This window comes from Tympanuchus pallidicinctus, unplaced genomic scaffold (assembly GCF_026119805.1).
Source record: "Tympanuchus pallidicinctus isolate F22 unplaced genomic scaffold, pur_lepc_1.0 scaffold2, whole genome shotgun sequence".
NCBI classification, from domain to species: Eukaryota; Metazoa; Chordata; class Aves; order Galliformes; family Phasianidae; genus Tympanuchus; species Tympanuchus pallidicinctus.
The window spans coordinates 24,634,350-24,655,003 of NW_026294721.1; the positions used below are offsets into that span (position 1 = coordinate 24,634,350).

At 38.4% G+C, this 20,654-nt stretch overlaps 1 protein-coding gene across 6 annotated transcripts in view; it reads left to right on the forward strand.

The window, feature by feature from the left end:
* The first annotated feature begins 189 nt into the window (after nt 1–189).
* The window catches only part of FIP1L1 (factor interacting with PAPOLA and CPSF1), a 37,459-nt gene continuing 16,994 nt past the window's right edge, over nt 190–20,654 (forward strand). Inside the window, exons 1-11 of one of the 6 annotated variants that reach the window (XM_052682915.1) lie at nt 190–477; nt 1,163–1,202; nt 3,881–3,938; nt 6,210–6,313; nt 8,468–8,529; nt 9,481–9,591; nt 10,146–10,276; nt 10,551–10,619; nt 12,341–12,450; nt 18,221–18,314; nt 19,394–19,547. In XM_052682915.1, coding sequence (XP_052538875.1) covers nt 396–477; nt 1,163–1,202; nt 3,881–3,938; nt 6,210–6,313; nt 8,468–8,529; nt 9,481–9,591; nt 10,146–10,276; nt 10,551–10,619; nt 12,341–12,450; nt 18,221–18,314; nt 19,394–19,547 — 1,015 coding nt within the window. In that variant the 5' untranslated portion in view covers nt 190–395. Of the gene's footprint in view, nt 478–740; nt 1,067–1,162; nt 1,203–3,880; nt 3,939–6,209; nt 6,314–8,467; nt 8,530–9,480; nt 9,592–10,145; nt 10,277–10,550; nt 10,620–12,340; nt 12,451–18,220; nt 18,315–19,393; nt 19,548–20,654 lie in introns of those variants that run through there. The other 5 variants (XM_052682916.1, XM_052682917.1, XM_052682920.1 and 2 more) reach the window with 5 other exon arrangements.

Consider the following 20,654-nt stretch of genomic DNA (forward strand, 5'->3'; position numbering starts at 1 on the left):
CGTCGGGCCGGCAGAGCCCAGGTGAGCTAGGGATCGGAGGGGAGCGGCCGGGCACGGCTCGGACCGCAGTCCCCGGCCTGGGTGCCGAGCCCGCCCCGTCCCGACCCCGCGCGGCCGGGCGCCGCCGGGCCGCCCCCCGCATGCCCGTGCCCAGGGCGCCGCGGGGCCGGGCCGGGCCCGCTTCCTGTGCGTGTCACTCACTCGGCGGGGGAGGGGAAGCGCCGAGCGGGCGGCGGCGGTTCCTCCGAGAGCGGGTCGGCGGGGCAGGGCCCGGCGGTGCTCGCGCTGCCCTTTGCCGCCCGAGGTACCCGCGGAGGCCCGGAGAGGTGGGGCCGCCGAACCAGGAAGAGGCCGCGGAGCCCGGCCCGGGAGCCGGCGTCCCGCGGGAGGCGGCCATGTCTACCGGCGAGGTGGAGCGGCTGTCGGCGGACCTCGGCGGGGCCGCCGGCGACGAGGAGGAGGAGTGGCTTTACGGCGGTACGCGCACCCCAGACCCCCGGCCCCCCTCCCGCAGCCCGGCGCCGGCCCGGCTCTGCCCCGCCGCCCCGCCGGGTCCCGGCGCGGTAGGCCGCGGCGTGCTCCGCCTCACCTCGCCGGGCCGCTGGGCGCGGCCCGCTTCCACCCTCCGCCCGTTTAAAGGGTCCTCGCGGTCCGCCACCCCCGCGGCCCTTCAGTCCCCTCCTCTGGGCCGGCCCTCCGCCGCCACGAGTCGCGCGGCCCCCTCCTCGTCGACGTTGTGGCGGCTCCGGGGCCGCCTCCCCCGCGGATCCCGGCCCCGAGGCCTTCCGACCCCGCGTCCCGCAGGCTGGGCCGTGCTGGGCCTCGCCGCGTGCTTCCCGGCCCCTCGCACCCGGGGCCCGGCCTCCCCTCGCACAGCCCGGTGCCCCGGCGGGGCCCGGCGTCACGTGCTGAGCAGGCCCGAACTCTGCTCTGTAACTTTGCAGCTTCAGGGACTTTGTGTTGGGACGCTCATAAAGCCCAGAAACTAAACCCTGGTGGAGCTGTCAGTATGGAGCAGTGCAGGGCTCGGGGTTCTGTTCTGCTGCTTGCATAATGTTGCGAAAAGGTTTTGGGTTGCGGGATGGCAAACTGCAGAGTTTTCTGGCAGCAGGTGTAATTTAGGAGGTTTATTCATGTCTGCTGTGCATCTCTTTTCCTGCAGATGAAAATGAAGCGGAAAGACCAGAAGAAGAAAAAACTAGGTGAGTCTGTTGGCTGCTGCAAGTCCTGCAGTGTGGCTATACATGAATTGTATCCATAGAATTTGTATTCCCAGCTGCTGCTCTGTAATACCTGAATGCTCACACTGGTCAGCGTTTGAAAATTCCCTGAGCATAGTCAGTGTTTCCCTGCTAGAATGACGTGGCATAGAATGCTTTACCTGGGAAACTGGGATGTTTGAATATGAAAGCTTCACTTGTGTGGATTTCCATATTCTTTGCAAAATGTTGGCAAATCTTTTCGTTTTGTTATCGTTGCACATTTCTAAATGATTCAGAATAAAATGCAACCAGTCTGCTCCAAAAAGGTTTCAGTGTAATAACAAACAGAAATACAAGGAAGCAGTGAGATTACCATCCAATTAGATGTGCCAGTTCTGTAACACGTTTTTTGATTGATAGGCAAGTCTTCAAAAGAAAGCTAGAGAAAAATTTGGAAGCCCACATGATTCATGAGGAATTGTGTGAGTGAAAGCACAAAGTTGTTGCCTTGAATTTGTCTAGGTTGGCAGCAGTTGGTAGCCCACTGAAGTGGAGTTAGTATTTCACACTGAATTTGTCAATTTCACAGTTGATAAACGATGGAAATTATTGATTGTCAAGTTAAAATTAGGTAAATAAAGGGGAAGCTGGTACAAGATCATGTGCATTATTGTTTCCATAAATGCCTCCTGCAGGCTGCAGAGATTTTTCAGAATAGAGAACTGTTAAGTTTAGTAATCCTTGGTGGACTTTGTGTCCACAAGCTTGCTCAGTTGCTTGTTTTTGAGAAAATTCTGACAAGCACTTACCTTATAGCAGTAATGCCTTGCACTAACAGACTGTATGCCATACAGCTTTGAAGCTGTTAGTAGATACAGTTGTTTGATCCCCACTGATTACTGTTGTATAAGAAATAAGAGTTGTTATCTGTTTGTTTACCTCCGTTGTATTTGCCCTAGACTGTATCTATCCCAGAATTATTTATTTGCTTCTATTTGGAACCTATTCCATATCAATTGATTCTTTGCGTTTAGTTATCTTTTCTTGTTGGATTAAGGATTGTTGATTAAGAAAATTAATTTATGGCAAGCAAAATGATCTTCAGTGGTGTTTTATTCTAGATTCTGGTCAGTTGGGTCTTGTCTTGGCTGTTCAAGTTTTGGTCCCTCACCTTTCAGTTTTGGCATTCTTATCAGTGAGGTTTTATTCAGATTCTGTAGATGTTATATCATTTTACTGGGTCGTGAAGTTAAATGGTCAAGATTGAATCTCAGAGCCAGGCCTGCACTGTGTTGGGTTTTGGTGCAGGACTCACTGGTGGATGTTTTGTGAACAGATGGTGAGACTGAAATTGTTCACTCCTAGTTTCTATTCTGTAAAGTTAGACAGTTGTTTGCACCGTTGCAGAATCCAAAGAATATTTTTTCAGTTGTCAGCGGTTTACGGACTGGTTCGGCCCGGTTCTGTGACGAGCGGGGCGGAGGGATCCGCAGATCCACACCTCTGGGAAAAAAGGAAACAGGGGACCCCAAAAATAATTAAAAACAGCGGCACCGATCTGAGGAGAAACAAACTAATTTACTAAGTATATTATCGGAAGCAAGATAACACACTATAATACAATATAATCAGAATTGAAGCCAATAAATCAAATATAATGAGAGAGAGAATGTCTGAAAGGTGGATAGGCTTCACCATAATGCTGAGGTGAGATGCGCAGTGCAGTTGAGCAGCAAGGAGACGGGAGCAGCACCCACGACGAAGGGCAGGCGAGAAAAAGCACATCAGGTGACCTTGCCAGGAGTTAAACCTCCTCTCCCTGACTGCAAAGTCCCCTGGGGAATGTAGTTCTTCTTCTCTTCTGGGCAGGTACCCAGGACTTGAACATTGACGAAGTCCCAGTGCCCCACATGATGTTATGATGTGGAATACCGAAAGCCAAAAATCACAAAACCATGACATCAGTGAAATAGTATTGTTTCTAAACTGCTACCTGCCAACACTCCTGTTTGTGATGCAACATTTGAACAGGTAGCAGAACCGTTGAAATTAAAATAACTGCTGTTAGAGTAGTAGGTGAGAGTATAGTGAGACAACTCATTTGCGTGAGTCTGAGGGTGCTGGTCATTCAGATGAATCTGAAGAGAAAGCTGTAAACTTCTTACAGTTTTCAGACTACACCTATAATACGATTAATTCTTGTATTGTAGTGATCTGGTCACCTGGTTGGTTTCACAGTGTAGATGTGGGAATTTTCATTCAGCAGTACTTTACCTGTGGCTATTTAAATGCCACAATATCTTTGAAAAGTGTCAATCTGCAGTAAGGGGGAAAAAATGCGAAACTCTTATTCTCCCTTCACGTGTTATGAAATTTTTTACTTTGATTTCAAAAGAGGATACAGGTATAGTGAATGCCTTATTACTTCCAAGCATCCTACAAACATCCGGTTAGTATGATTTCTGATATCCAGATACTATTCTGCTAAAATAAAGTTGTTTTCTTTGAGACTTTTTTTTTTCCAAATTATTTTATTTCAAATTAATGCACAAGATAAGTCAAACTTTTTCTGCTCTCTGGAATGATGTATCAGTGCTTTTTTTCAGCATTAGCTGGCGTGTGGGATAATAAGTGCCCGAATAACTAGTTTCATTTTTCCCTATTTGTTTTTGCTTAAGTGCTCCACCCCCACCTGGAAACGAAGAGGAGGCTGCAGAAAATGGCATTGTGAAAACGGTACTTTTAAATGTGCTTTTGAAATACTGCTTTAATTTGTTTTGGTTTATTGACTAATTGTAATTTATCAGAATGACCCGGGTTGGGAAAGACCATAATGATCATCTAGTTTAAATCCTCCTGCTATGTGCAGGGTCGCCAACCACCAGACCAGGCTGCCCAGAGCCGCATCCAGCCTGGCCTTGAATGCCTCCAGGGATGGAGCATCCACAGCCCCCTTGAGCGACCTGTTCCACTGTGTCACCACCCTCTGGGTGGAAGAACTTCCTCCTAATATCTAACCTAAACCTCCCCTGTCTCAGTTTAACACCATTCTCCCTTGTTTTATCACTGTCCACCCTTGTAAAGATCCGTTCCCCCTCCTGTTTATATGCTCTGTTCAAGTACTGAAAGGCCACAATGAGGTCTCCCAGAGCCTTCTCTTCTCCAAAGCTGAACAAGCCCAGTTCCTTCAACCTTTCTTTACAGGAGGGTGCTCTAGCCCTTTGATCATCTTAGTGTCCCTCCTCTGGACTCACTCCAAGAGCTCCATGTCCTTACTGGGGGCCCCAGGCCTGGACACAGTTCTCCGGATGGAGCCCCACAAGAGCTGAGTAGAGGGGGGCAATCACCACTCTCTCCCTGCTGGCTACCCCTTTTTTAATGCAGCCCAGAACACAGTTGGCCTTCTGGGCTGCAAGCACACACTGCTGGTTCATGTCCAGCTTCTTGTCCTCCAGGACCCCCAAGTCCTTTTCCACCGGGCTGCTCTCAAGGAGATCTTCCCCCAGTTTATACAATACCTGGGATTAAAATCAAATGAGCTAATCCATAATTGTACTCCTTTGACTTTTGTGGACAGTGTTTGATGCTATCTGCAGAAACTATAGAGAGTAGAAAACCGAATTTCCATCTGCATTCCACTTCTTAAAACAAACTTAGAGAAAATAAATAAATAGTACTTAGTTTTTCCAGAGGAAAACTGTTGCTTCAAGACAGCTACTTCCTCCCAGATACATCCTTTTGAAATTGAAACTCTCCCTATCTTCCCCCCTTTTTCAGAAAATAAAATGATCTGGTCGTTTTTCTTTATTGAACATGATAAAAAGCAGGCCTGTGTAGAGCTATGTGAAAATGAATCAAAAGATGGAAGATGTGTACGTTTTAGAGGCAACAGAGCAGATTTACTTGGTAGCAGTCTTTGACGTTCTGTATGTTAGTCTGTCTTAGAGTTTTGTCATTACTGTGATGAAGAAAAGGACCAAGAAATGAAGTTTACAGTTGCAATATTGATAAAAGGCCTCAGTTTACTGTGAATGGGAATGGCTTATGGCTTTTCTGTGAAGAAATTGGTGAACTTATTTCTCTTGACAATGGGTCGCTGAAAGACTGTATTCTATCATCAGCTGTCATTTGCAGAAGATCTATTTTGATTAAAACAATTGAGGGTCCTTCTGCCTTGATTTGACTCTTAGTTGTTAAGTACATTATGTTAATGCTGTAGAGCAAGAACGAACTGCACTCCAACTTCTTATCTTCCATGCAGCTGCTTATTTTGGTCTAATTTATGTGCCAGGCAGGTTAGATAAGGACTGGAGCTAGACTGCACTTGAATAACTGCAGGCTTGTTTTCAGTATGTTTAGCAGCTTGCTGTAGGATTCAGCAAGTATACAGAGAGGGATAGACTGGTTAATCACCAAAGTTTGGAAGAAGATCTTCATTAAAGAATATTTAGAAAGCAGAGAAACAGCATGGATAATTGATGTGTAGAAGAGAGAAACAGTGCAGAAGTAAAGGTTCCATTTTCATGGTGATGATGGAAGATCACCTCCACTGGTGATCCTCTAGAGTGTTGCACGTAGCCTGTGCTGCTCAGTGTGGTTATAAATTACCTGGAAAAGTGGTTAAGTTGTGCAAGTTACAGAGTTATTCAATATATGACCATCTGCAGGGGACCGTGTGATTGAAAAATGGTTGTTGAAATTCTGTGTATATGAGGTAGGGAGTGGGAAGAAAATACTAGATAGTGATAACTGTTTCATGCTTAATTAGGGAATGTCATGTTTCAGAAATAGAAGCTTGATACTGAAAATACTTCTCTATTTTGATCCAGGTATTTCCAATATTATTCCAAAATTTATAACCTTGAAACTGAAGAACGTAACTTCTCAGTTATCACTACTCAGTTCTGACATCTGGGAAACAGAATTTTCTTTTGTTAAAGATTTCCAGAGTGGGTACTTCTGTTTGGATTATTTTTTCACTGTAGGTTGTGACCTTTTCTTTTGTAGAAGGTTACTGAGGCTGAGGATGACAGTGATAGTGATAGCGATGACGATGAAGATGATGTTCAAGTCACCATAGGAGATATTAAAACAGGAGCTCCACAGTTTAGGTAAGTTATTTGGAAATACTAACTGGGAGAAAGTTTCAAGATTAGATTTAGTTATTAATTGAAGCTTTAATACCTGTTGGATTGTATGCATCGGTAGCCTCAATTTGTTTTTACTTCTTTAATAAAATGTTTGTAGTAATACAATGAATTTGAAAAAAAAAAAATGAAATCAATGAAATGTCACAAAGGAAAAGCCATTTTATGAGGTTGTGTTTGGGGTTTTTTTTTCAGATTTCAAGAAATAATTGCGCTGAATGTTTGTAAACTAAAGAGCTGTTCTGTGTTACGGAAGAGCTGTCTTACATAGTGTTTTCAGGCTCATATTTGTGACGTTTTTATTTCTGCTGTGAATGATGGAGTGGTAGGCACAGAGGACATTAGAATCATTTGTCCTGGGCCTTATTTCTCATGGAAACATTTCAAATAAGAACTCTGTAGTTTCAATTCCTACTGTTCCTTTCAAAAAATTTTAATGTATTTTAGGATGCAGCAGCCGATCTCTGGAGATGCTTTCTCATGATGGTGGCTTAGAGATTTGTACCATGCAATAACTTTTTTTTTTTGCAACTGCTGTTGCCTCATGTTCCTTTTTTTCTGCTCATAAGGGGTTTGTTTTTCATTGAATGCTTTTGAAAAGTTTTAATTTTACCCAAAATAATGAAACGGTGTTTTTTGTTACATAGAGGTTTTCTGAGGGAAGTTCCACACTTTGTTTGTCTTGGCAAATCTAACATTCTTGCACTTGTTAAAAGTTATTAGTTTGTCTTTTTTTTTTTTTTTTTTTAAACTTAGGATTCCAATAGCTGTGCAAGTAGGTCTGACTCATGTATTCTATTATATCCTTAACTTTTGAATTCGTTCATTTTTTACACAAAATATTTTTAAATATAAAATATAAAGCAACGTCAAAAATAGCAATTCTTTCAGTACTTCATCTGTTTTCAATAAATTGCAGTATGCTTGTGGTATAGACAGTGACCTCAAATTTTGTGACACTAAAGCAAACTAGATAGACTTAGTGAATTTACTGATGCTCTTTCGATGAATGCAAAAACAATAAGCAAATGCTCCTAAATCTAATTTGAGTAGAAAGTTTCATATTTTTAAATAAATGTTCTGTGTAAAATCACTTCTGGACAAATTGAGTGGAAAGTTCATGGAAGGGCAGTCTTCTAAACCAAGCTCAGCATTGTTGTTCATTTTAACTTTATTATAGGAATTTCCTTCATACACTTAACCTATTTTTCTTATAGTTGTCTATCACTGTTTTGAAGAGTGAAAAAAGAAAGATTTGAGAAAGTCATGCACAAATTATAGCATAGGAGATAAGGATAAATGCTCTTAGTCAGTTTTCTACTCTGCTGCATGAACTTGTATGAAGAAATGTCATGGAACCACTACTTGAAACTATACACTCTCTTCTACTTAATATGTTTATTGGTTGATACCACCTATGAGTATAAGCTACTTTGCACACAAGTGGTAGTGAAAGCTAACTCTTAATATTCCAAATGAACAATATTGTAATTCATAAAGCTACTAGATCAATTCATTATCTAAATGTCCGACTGCATTTTTATGATAATGCTCTCAGGTATTTTAGAAAATGAAATTGCACGTATTTTTCTGTTGGTGACAAGGATAGCTAATTGCTAAAAGCACACTGAAACAGCCTGTCAGTCATTTCAAAGAAATGCTTGAATTTTCCATTTCAATACAGATTAAATGGAATAATAATAAAAGCAGCAAAAGGATATGTCCGAATCCTCTCCTTTTATTTTGCTTTTGCCCTAATCCCCAGAGTGTCCTCTATATCCCTAAATGAATTTCGCTTTTCCTTTTTTCTCTCCTTCTGGTCCTGTTCATTTTTCTTTCTATCAAGGTCTTTAACCTTTCAACTCAGGAAGAGTGACTGGAACTTGCTTCACAACTGTTTATTAGTTGGAGGAGTTGCTACTGAGCATAGAAAGGTACTCTCTCTTGCTCCTAGGCTGATCTCTCTGTTTTTACAGTTGCCAGCTTGGAAAGCTAGAGATTCAGGATGGCGATTGAGCCTGGGTCCAGTCTGTTTCTGGATCTAGCTAACTGTTGTTTTGTGTTTTCTTCCGTTTTAGAGATTTCTCTGTCTAACTCACTTTTGTTAATTTCTTTAAGTTATGGAGCAGCACCTGTGAACCTCAATATTAAGACAGGAGGACGTGTTTATGGATCTTCTGGTAAGAAAGTTTAGTCAATAGTTTTATTAAAATTGCAGAGACTTTTGTAACAGCGCATAGCCTGTTTGCGTGTGCTTCTTTAGTCGGTATTTTCAGTTAGAGAGTTCTTGCAAAAACTTCCAGTCTAATGACAATTCATTAGAAAAATGTGAAATTACTAGTGTCTTAAATTGTGGTTGTATCTAGACCTTGGTCCATGGACATGCCACTTTCTGTCTTGAGTAGCAATGTTTGTAGAGTGAGCAATTTTACTTCTTTTTCCATTATTTAGTTTTAATCAAGTGATCTTAAACAGGGCGTGTGCTGCCATCACTTAAGGCATATGTAGTTATAGAAGATAATTCTGTTGTCTTTGTCTCCTGGAAGTTTAATTTGGGTATCATCAGTGATTAATGGCGTGTTATTAAGTTATCAAAATTGCCATATGGAAGAATGTCATGATGCTTTTTATATTCCATTTCTAAATTGCCTAGTTTCAATAAGCTATTTGGAAAACGAATAACAAGGAGAGTTACAGATATTCCTGGTACTGTAAAACAAAGATTCATGAATTCATAAAGTTAAGTTATGGAATACATTTATAGGAGTATGCAAAAGTTGATTCTGAGTTTAGGAGTATCTGATCAGTTCTAATTGTGGGACTACAGTAAGTCTTTCTGTGCTTAAAATTCATTTTGAATGGGTTATTAATGAGTGGGTTGTTTGTACAGTCATCTGTTTCATTCATGTTTTCTTGTTGAAATATTTTTGTCCATATAGCTTTACATGGAGGGTGATTTTGATGCACAAGGGACATTGGAGGTTCTAAAAGCATATAACTGTTTTGGATGGATTTTCCAAAAGTTCTTGATTGGAAAAGATCTGTTTTGTTTTATTTATCTTAAGTGTGTTACAACTATTAAAACTCTTCTTAGCAGAGAGAAAACGCTCAGTTTTTCTAACTTTTCTTAGCAGGTGTAAAAGTTAAAGGGGTGGATTTAGATGCACCAGGGAATATTAATGGTGTACCACTTCTGGAAGTAGATCTAGATTCTTTTGAAGATAAACCTTGGAGAAAACCAGGTAATGTTCTGTTTTATGTTAACTAATACCTAGGTATGTAGGAGGTTATTTTAATAATAATTCCTATTTACTGCATGTAGACATTTTTCTACTTAAAACAGTGGATAAATTACCTGTTGCCTTTCTGTTGTCTCACAAAGTGTGTGGTTGTGCCTTGTTTCTTAGTCTGCATCCCACATGTGTAGCAGCAAAAAGGCACTGATATTTAAAAAGTAACAATTATTATAAAATAACAATAATTATGACAATCCTAACATTTATCCTATTACAAAAATACAGGGATTATAATGTGTTATTCTGCAGATAGCTATTCTTGATCCTTGAGGCAGGATAGTGGGCAAGATACTCTTTCTGTATCAGTGTTAACATTCTTATAATCTTAGCCATGCATGCTCTCTGTCTTTTCAGATGTAGGACTTTGTACATTTCAGTAGTGTGGCTTTGGATCAGTACCTAATCCATCCTGATCCTGTAAATAGAGATAAATGTTCAGTGAGGAAGAAGAAAAGGTAAATTTTGCACTGTCCTAAAAACTTATGCTTTTCTATTTATAGGGGCTGATCTATCTGATTATTTCAACTATGGGTTCAATGAAGATACATGGAAAGCATACTGTGAAAAACAGAAGAGGATACGAATGGGTCTTGAAATTTTACCAGTTACCTCAGCCACTAATAAAATTATGGTAATTAGTACAACTTTTGTGGTGTTCCATATGCTTTTCCCCTTGTAAAGCTGCTTGTTTGTCATAAGTCTGTTTTGCCCAGTCAGTGGATTTGTTGTTAAGTCTGCACCTGAGTCCTTAACCTAAAATGTTCTTGTGTTGCTTTTCTGGCAATTTGTGTGGGTAGTGTCACAGCTAGTTAGAGCCAGATTGAGTCTGTACCGTCACTCAGAATGTGGCCCATGGGTTAAAAAGTTGCATGGTATCTTAATGGGCAATGTGTTATTTAACTTAGGCTGAAGACAATGCTATGGAAGTAACATCAAGTGCAGAGATTCTCGATGGCAGATACCATCTTTTTAAGGTGAATTTTAGTAAACTTCTGTTGGTTGCTCTCATTTATGTTGAGTATTGCTACCCATGCCAACACAGACTGATAGAAGAACAACTGGAAAAGACTCAGCCATTATTTCAAACTCTCATCTTACATTGGTGGCTTTCTGCATATGTCACAAAATGCTAATTCAAAAGCGTAGCTTTGTTTGTCATCCTTACAAGTATGTGAGTTAGTGGCCTGGTATACTAACAGATTTCTATTTTTTTCCTTATGCAATGATGTATTTCCAGTTGTAGTGCATTTGTTTATGCAGATTAAAGAATTTATACGGATGTGCTGAGAAGCTTTTGTAAATTATGGCTTTTGTGGTTTTTTTTTTCCCTGTAGCCTCCTTTTGGTTTTATTTTGTAACACTTATCTGTAGCAACAGGTATTTTTGGTATTTCGGTTTTCCCTCATAGGCTACATCAGATTTCCAGCCATTTTAACATTATCTTAGCAAGAACAGATCAGAAGCTCCTGGAGCTGCTTGCTTTCCTCATTTGTCTGAATAATAGTGCCATGGAGTAATGGAAATGCTGGACTGTGGGAGTTACAGTTTGCTGTTGTAGCTGATGACTGATAATGCTGTCAAATGCTTTTGAACTGTTGCTCTGAAAGGAGAGAGAAAAGTATTCCAAACCAAAACTCACCCTTTTCTATCTCTTTGGAGATTCTGGAAGACCAGTGATCAAACAGTAGGGTTACAACAAACTGAGTTGTAAGAGTTGAAGAAAGAGTTTCTTGTGAATTTTGCAAGGAATATCCATAACAAAACTATTTAATAATTATAATTGTTTCAGCCCATCTGAAATATAAAATCCCACCTTGTTTCCCTGGTATGTTTGAATGAATCTTCTGTAACTGATAAGACAGTCTCCTACATTTCCAAATTACTTATTAATTAGTAGAAGTCTTATAGATTTTTCAGTTTAGTACTTAAACACAACATACTCTGGTATTATAAGATTTTCATATTTGTAGATACTATTAATTCTATTTTTAAGGAATCTTAAATACTTATGTGCATTTTTCTGGATGTGGAACACAGCTGTCTATGATCAAAAGTGAGGTTCTGCCAAAGCTTGGTATTTCACAGCCTATATGACATTATACCATGAGTGAACTAGCTAGATATCCATGTAGTAATTGGCATATATTGTTGTTGTTTTGTTTTGTTTTTGAAACTGTTACTTACCTACATCCTTGATATCTAAATATACAAGTTAAATAAGGGGATATTGCTTTTATGGTTTTGGGATTTTAATTTTTTCTGTGTTGTTAAGACTGTTTCTTGTATTGTTGGGTGCTAAATGTGTAAGATATTTCTGTTATTATGATTTTTGTTTAAATAATTTTGTTTCTTTAAAAGCTCAGGTATTATTTTGTTTGTACAGGAAACTCTTCAAGAAAATCAGTCGACTCTGTTGTTCATGTCCAAAGCAAATACTTTGAAAATAAATAATACCACTATTTTTTCCTAATAAATGGTTCTCTGGCACTTTCCTTCTTACATATTTTAAATAATGTATCTTTACAGAATATAGAATTTCATTAGCTGTGCTGTGCTGGTCATTCTGTTTAAATCGGTTTAAAGTTGGACTTTATTTTTGTGTTGGTTATGTGCTGTGTTGTGACTGTTGAGGTTACTATGCTTCTGTGACTAACCTAATGATAAAACAAACTAATGATAAAATGTTATTTTGAAGGTACAGCAGGGCAGAACTGGAAATCTGGAGAAAGAGTTGGCAGTGCAGTCGACCAAAGCTGATTTCACATCTCCTCCTGCCTTATTCAAATCAGGAATTCCTACAAACAGGTCAGTTAAATAGTTGTAACTCAAGATCAGATAACTTTTTTGTACTGTTACTTCTCTATGTTTCAAGAGCACTTGTAGAAAAAAGCAGAATATTTTTCTGTAATAGGTTAAAGTGATAGGAAGAACGATGCTAATCACTTTTGGCTTTCAATCACCTTTATGCAAGAATGCTGTATTACCTTCTTGTTGCTTCAGAAAAGAGAAAGTAGAAGGTATGGGGAAAAATCAGCAGGACCAAGCAACAGAGGAGATATAAAAATCCAGGTGTTGATGTACTGACACGACATTTTGTGTAGAATTAGATCAGCCAACAAAATGTTTGTAGCTGGTATTTTTAGGTGAGTATTAGCTAACACACCTTTTCAGGTAACCAAAACTGAATTGGGCGACAATGACTTCAAAATCTGAAAGGATTCCTGTAACTCAGTCTCCTTTCTGTGAGGTAGCTTTAGGCTCTTCATATTTGAATATTTTACTACTTCTCCTTTGAAATAATTTCCTTACTACAGTTTCTTCTCCAGCCCCAGGCTTTAATAAGTTTTGTCCTCAGTTGAAAGCTGTGGCTGTTTGATACCCAGCACTTGGCTGAGAACGAATCCATGCTTGTGCTTTAGTTGTGGACTGATCTCATATGGGAGTTTTGTTTTTGTGCAGATTAAGTCATTGGCAAGGGAAGTAGAACAGTTTGTATGCAACAAACTTGTTAAGTTCAAGATTAGTATCTATTTACGTACTTTTAGTAAGTAGCTCAGGAAGAGACAAAATGATTTTTTTCAATTGTATCACTTGTGCATTCCAGTTCCGAGACAATTTTGTATATGTTTAGGCTGAGTACTGTCACTATAGGTTATTACAGTGGCAATGCTGAATTCTTTACAGTTTTTTTTTAATATCTACTCGTTTGGATACATTGGCTTAAAATAATTCCTGCGTAGAGAATGTACTTCTACCATCTGGTTGGAAGAGATTTTGAAAGAACACGAGCTGCTCAGAAGTCTAAAACTAGCTCTGCCTTGAGTATGTCTTGACTATGTGATTTATATACTTCAGTAAATTCTCCACAATACAGTTACTATTCTCTATAAAAATTGTATTACTGGTTTCTTTACAAATAGGTGGAGTTTTATGGAATTTGATATTTTTTTTTTTTTTCTTCAATGAAGAGTTTATTTTTGGTAGGTAGAATATTTTCAACAGTTCAGCTCTGTGGTAATTTAAAATAACTGCCTTTATGCCAGAAGGCATTTGCAATAGCAAATTGTTATGAAATTGTTCAAAGCATTTCTCATGTAGCAGTAAAATGTCTTTTGGCTTCGCATTAGTTGATGTATTTGGTGAAAGAGGGAAAACTGGTGCAACTGGATACAGTCACATTGGTGTAGGAATTGGTAAGGAGCTAGAAACTAGAGGAGGAATACAAAGAGCTGATTAGAGACACAGAAAGAGACAGTTTATCTCGCCAGAAAGAATGCCTCTCCTCAGTCAGAGACGAGCACTGCCTCCAGAAATGCCAGTTCAGGCATCAGAAAGTGTCAGGAATAAAACAGGAGAGGCAAGTCACCCAAATTCATGTAAGGAAAAAATGGACCAAGGCATTTTAATTCCCTATTTACTAGTCAGGGCTGTAGCATCATTGCTTCATGGATAATTTTTTGCATAGACATTGCAGCACATACTTCAGTGGGAAATCAGAGGACAAATAGAAGGCTATGCTTTTTTGTTTGTTTTTGAGTGTGGTAGGTGTGATAGTGGTTTAAATTGAGCTCTCACCCCCCAAAAAAATTCTCCAAGGTCAACCAGGAGTATTACTCATGACCAGTACAGAAGCTGCGATTTGCAAAATTGAATCAGCTGCCCATCAGTTAATAAAAAGTAGTACTTCACTGAAATAGCATTGTAAATATTTCAAAGAAAAATTAAGTGTTTTTGCGTATGGGAACATTTGGAGGTTTCCTTGAATTTATAAGTAGTCACTCGCCATCTTAATCTGAGCTATTAGCTTTTTAGAATTAAACCTAAATGTCTTGTCATGATTCATTGGTATTTGGAGCTGTTGAGTAGGTTAAGGTATCATGTAACCCCGAAGAAGGACTTAGAACATAATGGAAGTGGTTTAGTAAATGCACATCATATGCATATGAAAGTGTGGTATAGAATAGAATGTTCACTTTAAGTAGTTAATTAAGATTCATTTTATGTTTGGTCAAGGTTCAAAACTGAAGGAATCTCTTCTGAATGTGAAGTTTTCTACATCATGGAGAGAATTTGACACATTTCAGAACTGTCCTAACCATTCTGTACCATTTTGTAGCAGTCCTTTTCCTTACATCATTTTTCAAGGTTTGCAAGATAGTATTTCTTTAGTAGCAGAAGAAAATGTAGAAGTTTAATTAAAAGAAAATTTATTTGGATGTGAAAACCAGTGTTTTATCAACCCAGTAATACTTAGAATAGCTCTCTATCTCCTAACTGTTCTATCAGAAACTCTCATTTATCTTACTTCGTTTTATGCTTTTTTTTGTTGTTGTTATTGTAAAGAGTACTTTACATGCAGTTGGATTTTACTTCAAGAAAAATTAGCCTGTTGATATGATGGGCTATTCCTCAGCGTTCTGTGTGCTTGGGCCTTTCTCCACATAGACTTTTTATATAAAATGGATTTGTGATGTCCTTACTTTGAAAAAATATGAGTTTCTTTTGTTTTGTGAGCTGTCTCTACATGACTAAATGATGAAAAATTTCTGAGTTATTTTTAAGGAATGACCTGTATATAAAATCAAAATCTTACCTTTTCTATTAAATCTGTTGCATCTTAATTATATCCATCAGCAGTAAGTGAGCTCAGAAAAAATGGAGAATATCCTCAAGCAGAGGAAGATGATAAAAAGCATGAATAGGATAAAAAGGAACACAAGAACATGCTAAATACAGATTTATGAAGTGTAGTATAAATCTTAATTCTGCAGTCTAGTGAATAAAAGTGGCATGCAGTAGTTTGACCACTTCTGAATTCTGAAAAGTAATAATTCAAAAACCAGTTCATTGTGTATGTTATATGTGATGGAGATGAGAAGTGATTTCTGAAATTATGTATTTTTAAAGTTTTGTCCTTTTCCTATTTCTTTTTGCTGGTAAAACCTCTGCTTGCCATCTGAGGTTGAGATGGCTTTATGAATTAAGTCTCTATGGAGGGAATTATTCATATATGAATAGCTCGTAAATAACTGTTTGCAAATTAGAGTGAAATCACTCACTGAGTGGCTGGAATGTTCCTTTTAAGCTGTACTTTGTGTGAACTCTGCTGTATGCTTCCCACACGTGTGGATTGCCTTTTTATGTTTGGGTGTATTCACTGGAATTGCATCTGTATCCCAGGTGCCCTGACTGTATAAGAGGGAAAAAGGGAGAACCAAGTCCATTCTTTGTTTGCATGCAACACTGAGCAAGAAACTGCTTAACTTCTTATCATTAAGCCAGATAATGATTGGTTTGAAATTTTCTGCATGTACCAGCTTCAAATTTGCTCCTCTTAAAAAGCCCCTCAACATTTACATGCTGGACATGTCAGATGGTTCTCTTACTTCAGCGAAGAAGTTGTTTTTGATATAGGTGTCATCTGCTGCTCCATTTGTAAATGAATACATACCTTCTTCCAAAGGATCTCGAGCTTTACTATCGAAATAGTATTGCAGTATTGGAAATAGATAATTTGTCAACTTCAAATTAAGAGTACAACTTATCCCTCATTAAAGAAGTAATATCTTTTGGCTGTTGTAAAGAACCATTGGTATCATAATACATATACATATAATAAAAATTGTTAAACACCAATGAGATCAAGTAGAGTGTAGGCATACACATCAGACTCTAAAAAAAATTAATCAAAAGCCTTGCTCATTTCATTAAACTAATGTCCAGCAACCAACTGACGATAGTCTAGATTTGTTTCCTTTGATATTGTGGTGTTGTACTTGGACTACTTCTCAAGCAAAAATTAATACTGTAGTATTGGTGTTGATGCACATAGTACATAATGCCCAATACTCTTGAGTGAGTGTCCTATGTGTGTGTTTTCAGCCTTGATTCCAAGGGTTGCTGACCATGTGCAAATAATGCAAGACAGGAACAGCCTTGATTTTGAGTATATTGCTTCCAAATGGAAGCTTGTAGAATACAGTGGGCCAAGCAGTGGGTCCCCTGAGAGGAGACTTCTTGCTTTAGAAGAGAGTCATCTAGTATACAAAAGGGCCTAAAACTACAGAAAATTGAAGTTTTCATGGGTAAGATTTTAGGTAATTCAAGAAGGTATCAGTCATGGAGAAGTCAGAACTCTGAGAGCAAATGGGCTGCTATTGTGAAGACTGAAACCAAGTCATCTTGTTCTACAAAATTTCACTTGTAAATGAAATTACAGTTCTTTTGTCTTGTAATAAAACCTGATTGGTTTAGCAATTGTTTTATAGCATCCATGTTTGCAATTTAGTTATTAATAGCAAAATATAAACCAAATGTAGTACAGCTTTGCTGGAATGCTATGCAAGACTGATGAGGCGGATTGGGAAAGCAGGTGTTGATTATTTCAAAATTTAGGCTGGGAAAAAAAAAAATTTTTTTTTTTTGGAGTGAGATGTTATAATTGGAAAACTTCTCATTTATGTTGTCCTTTGAGGGGCTGTGTCTTTTTCATCAATATGAGTGGTTCCAAGTCAGTTTAGTTTCTATTAGGGAAAATTGTTAATCTGTAAGGAATCATATGAGGAAAAAGAGTAGAAGGGGGAAAAGGGTTGGAAAAATCAACCCTACTAATCTGTGCAGATATTAATGGACTCTAATTACCTGTTAACAGTTGGGAAAGAGTTCATGGAATTAATTGTTGCTACTTCACAAAATGTCAGTTGAACTTCCAGTGTCAGCCGAAATAAGCAAATACAATAGTAGTTATCTTCATCAGTAGGTGTCAAAATGAGAAGAGTAATGCTAACGTTTCATAAAGCCATGGTGCTCTGGGTTCTGTATACTATCAGTGATTCTGTTGGTCATGTCAGAAGGGTTACAGTAGAAAAGTGCAAAAAGGCGAACCAAGTAATGGAAGTTCCTCACTTTTGGATGAGGAGAGGGAGGATTAGTTCAGCCTGGGGAAGAGATGTAACAGAAGTACCAGGAATACTATGATGCCAGGCAACAGAATTTTTTTTCGTTATTTAATTTTTTTGACACAAGGTCTGTAGGGCATTAAATACAATTGTCAGGCTGAAAAAGGTATGATCCCAAGGTTAAAATTACAAGGGGGTTCGGAAGAGATTGTGCAAATGCATGTTTATCAGGGGATATGAAACAGAGTGGTCAAATTATATGGATAGTCTGGATTTTTGACTGGCAGAAAACCAGGAAGGAAAGAATGTATGTTGATGCCACTTCTCCTTTTGTTTCTCCAAAAATCCATTGCTAACCACTTCTAAAGTAGATGTTCTTAGTCTGCTTCCCATCTGAGTAAGGGAGACATTAAGGTAAGTCTTCTGCTGCCTGCTTCTTTAAGGTGAACACAGTGTTTAGCTATGCAGCTGTTTTTGGACTGCTTGGGAGAGACATTTTGCATTTGGAAAACTGAAAAGTATCAATGACTGGTCTAACGTTCCTTTGAGTGTGAAGCAAGATTTATTTTAAGAATAAATTTCAAAATACTTCGTTTTTGGTATAGACACTGTATGTTCTGAGATGAGAGGGATGACGAGCGATTTTGTTCAGTATTCTGATTTGTCCTGTGTTGCAGGCGATTGTCTGGCGCAATCGATGTGATTGGACAGACCATCACTATCAGCAGGGTAGAAGGACGACGACGTGCTAATGAAAACAGCAACATACAGGTTTCATACTGCAGATTTATACTATCTTCAACTAAAAAACGTTTTTGCTTTCTCCTTGGCTTCTGATTAAAATACTCCAATTTGTATGAATGAGAAACAGAAGAGTACTTTTATTTTCAGGAAGAAAGTTGTGACAATTGAAATATACTGATATGGATTATTTGATACATATAAAAAGATAAAATGTTTAGTGTTTTGGAAGTTCTGCTTCCTAACAGGATATGAGAATATTGTAGACCTACAGTTCAAAAGACTAGATAGTCTATAGTAGGTCTTTTTACTATGTGACAAGGACAAATACTTCAACTATGTATTCCTTTCCTATTCTGGCCAGACTTATGCTGCAAGTGAAATCTTCTTCACACATAATTTAAGACATAGTGTTCTAAAACATGTTGTTAAGGAGAAATTAGTTGATTGTACTTAAAAAACAAACAAATAAATAAATAAATAAAAAGGCAGTACTATTTTACCATAAGTTATATTAGTTGTCTTTATGATTTTAGGCTTTATGGGCTTGGGTTATCTTGAGGCAATGACTGAATGCATTAAGGTTGAACCCTCAATATGCTCTCCTGACTGAACTGTGTAGAAGAATCAAGTTTGTTTTGCTAGCTGCATTCCATCCCAGCTTGTTTGATTTTGAATAATGAAAATGGATTGTGGTACTTATGTTAAAAACACTGCATTGTGTTTTTCAACTGAACTTCTCACAGTGTTTAAGTAATTTAAAATCTTGGGTTTGTTTTTGTTTTTTTTTTTTTCATTCTTTAAATGTTGATAGTTTTTTTTAAAGAAGTATTTCCCTTTAAATATAAAAGAAGGATGATGTTAGGGCCATATTCAGATGGCCCATATTCTCTCTAAAATCCAATGTTTATTGTTCCCTGTTGGCCTTTCTTCTCAGAGGTACTCGGCAAGTATGGGACACTGAACATAGGGATTGGAGTAGAACGTAAACTATCTGAATATGGCTTTTTAGGTGCATAATACTTCCCTGATAGAGTAACTGGAAAAAAAGAAAACTATCTTCTACGCTTTTTACGTAGCAATTGTAACTGCAGTTTGATATTTTACAGGTTCTTTCAGAACGATCTAATCCTGAAGTAGACAATTTTACCAAGCCACCTCCATTTTTCCCTCCAGGAGCTCCACCTACTCACCTTCCACCACCTCCTTTCCTCCCACCCCCTCCAACTGTTAGTACTGCTCCGCCTCTGATTCCTCCTCCAGGTAAATATTCAGTCCCACACAGACTTTGGAAAATAAGAGGCTGGTGATAATGAATTAAAGACAGCACATTCCATGCTGATTTAAATGTACATGCAGAATTTCAGAATTTTGTGTTCTACTATTTCCTTAGATATGTCTGCAAGATGTAAGGTGGTTTATTCTTTTGGTTAGAGTCCTAGTTTAGTACTTGATATCTTTATCCAACTTTTTGCATAGGTGTGCTGTGCTATTCTTATGAAACTCCTCACCTGTCCAGCTTTTTAAAGGTGAAAGAAATGCATGCATGCTACAAATCTAGCAACCAGGTTTGGCTTTTGTCTTCTGGTTTAAGGACAGGTTTATGACAAACACTTGTTCAGAAAGTCTCTTTCAACAGCCTTCCATGCTTCAAGTGGATTCGAAAATAACAATTAAGATCTGTGGGTTTGGTTTCTTCAGGCCTTTATTTTAATTGTGCTGTTGCCAGCTCTTTATCTTCAAAGTTATTCCTAAAATAGAATCTGCCATCCCTCCTAGGTTCAGTGAAGGGAGAGGGAAAAAAAACGCACTCTTACCCAATATTAAACTGAGACTACTTGCCAGAAATTTAAGTATTCCAAATATAAAACATCCTCTAAAAGCTCCTTTGAAAAAGGATCCTGCTTTGAAGTTTGGTCTCTTGTTCTGAATTCATTCACTGTTGCGATTCACATCTTTTTTGAGAAAGGAGTTCTGGAATTCTAATTGCCAAACACAGAAGATTCTCAAATTCTCTTAAGAGACCACTGTCTGTAGCAAAAAGATGGGGTTTTTTTGTTGTTTTCTTGGTTTACTGCTGTGTTGGATTAATTTAAATCTGAAGAAGAAAGTGGATGCTTCTGTTGAACGGAATTTAATGGGTCAAAATGTTGTTTTATGTGCTGTAGTTTAAAGAATGTAATTAAAGTACAGTCTGTATTTGTGGGATTAGAAGGAAGCTACTCAGGTATGAAAATTATGCTGCATAATTTTGGGAAGTTTGACTACTTAGATTTATACCAGGGCTTACCTAGTAACTGTATGTTTTTTTCATTTGAATAAGAAAATCTGTCTTAGTTTAGTGTGGTGAAAGAAGTTTTTATTCCAGGT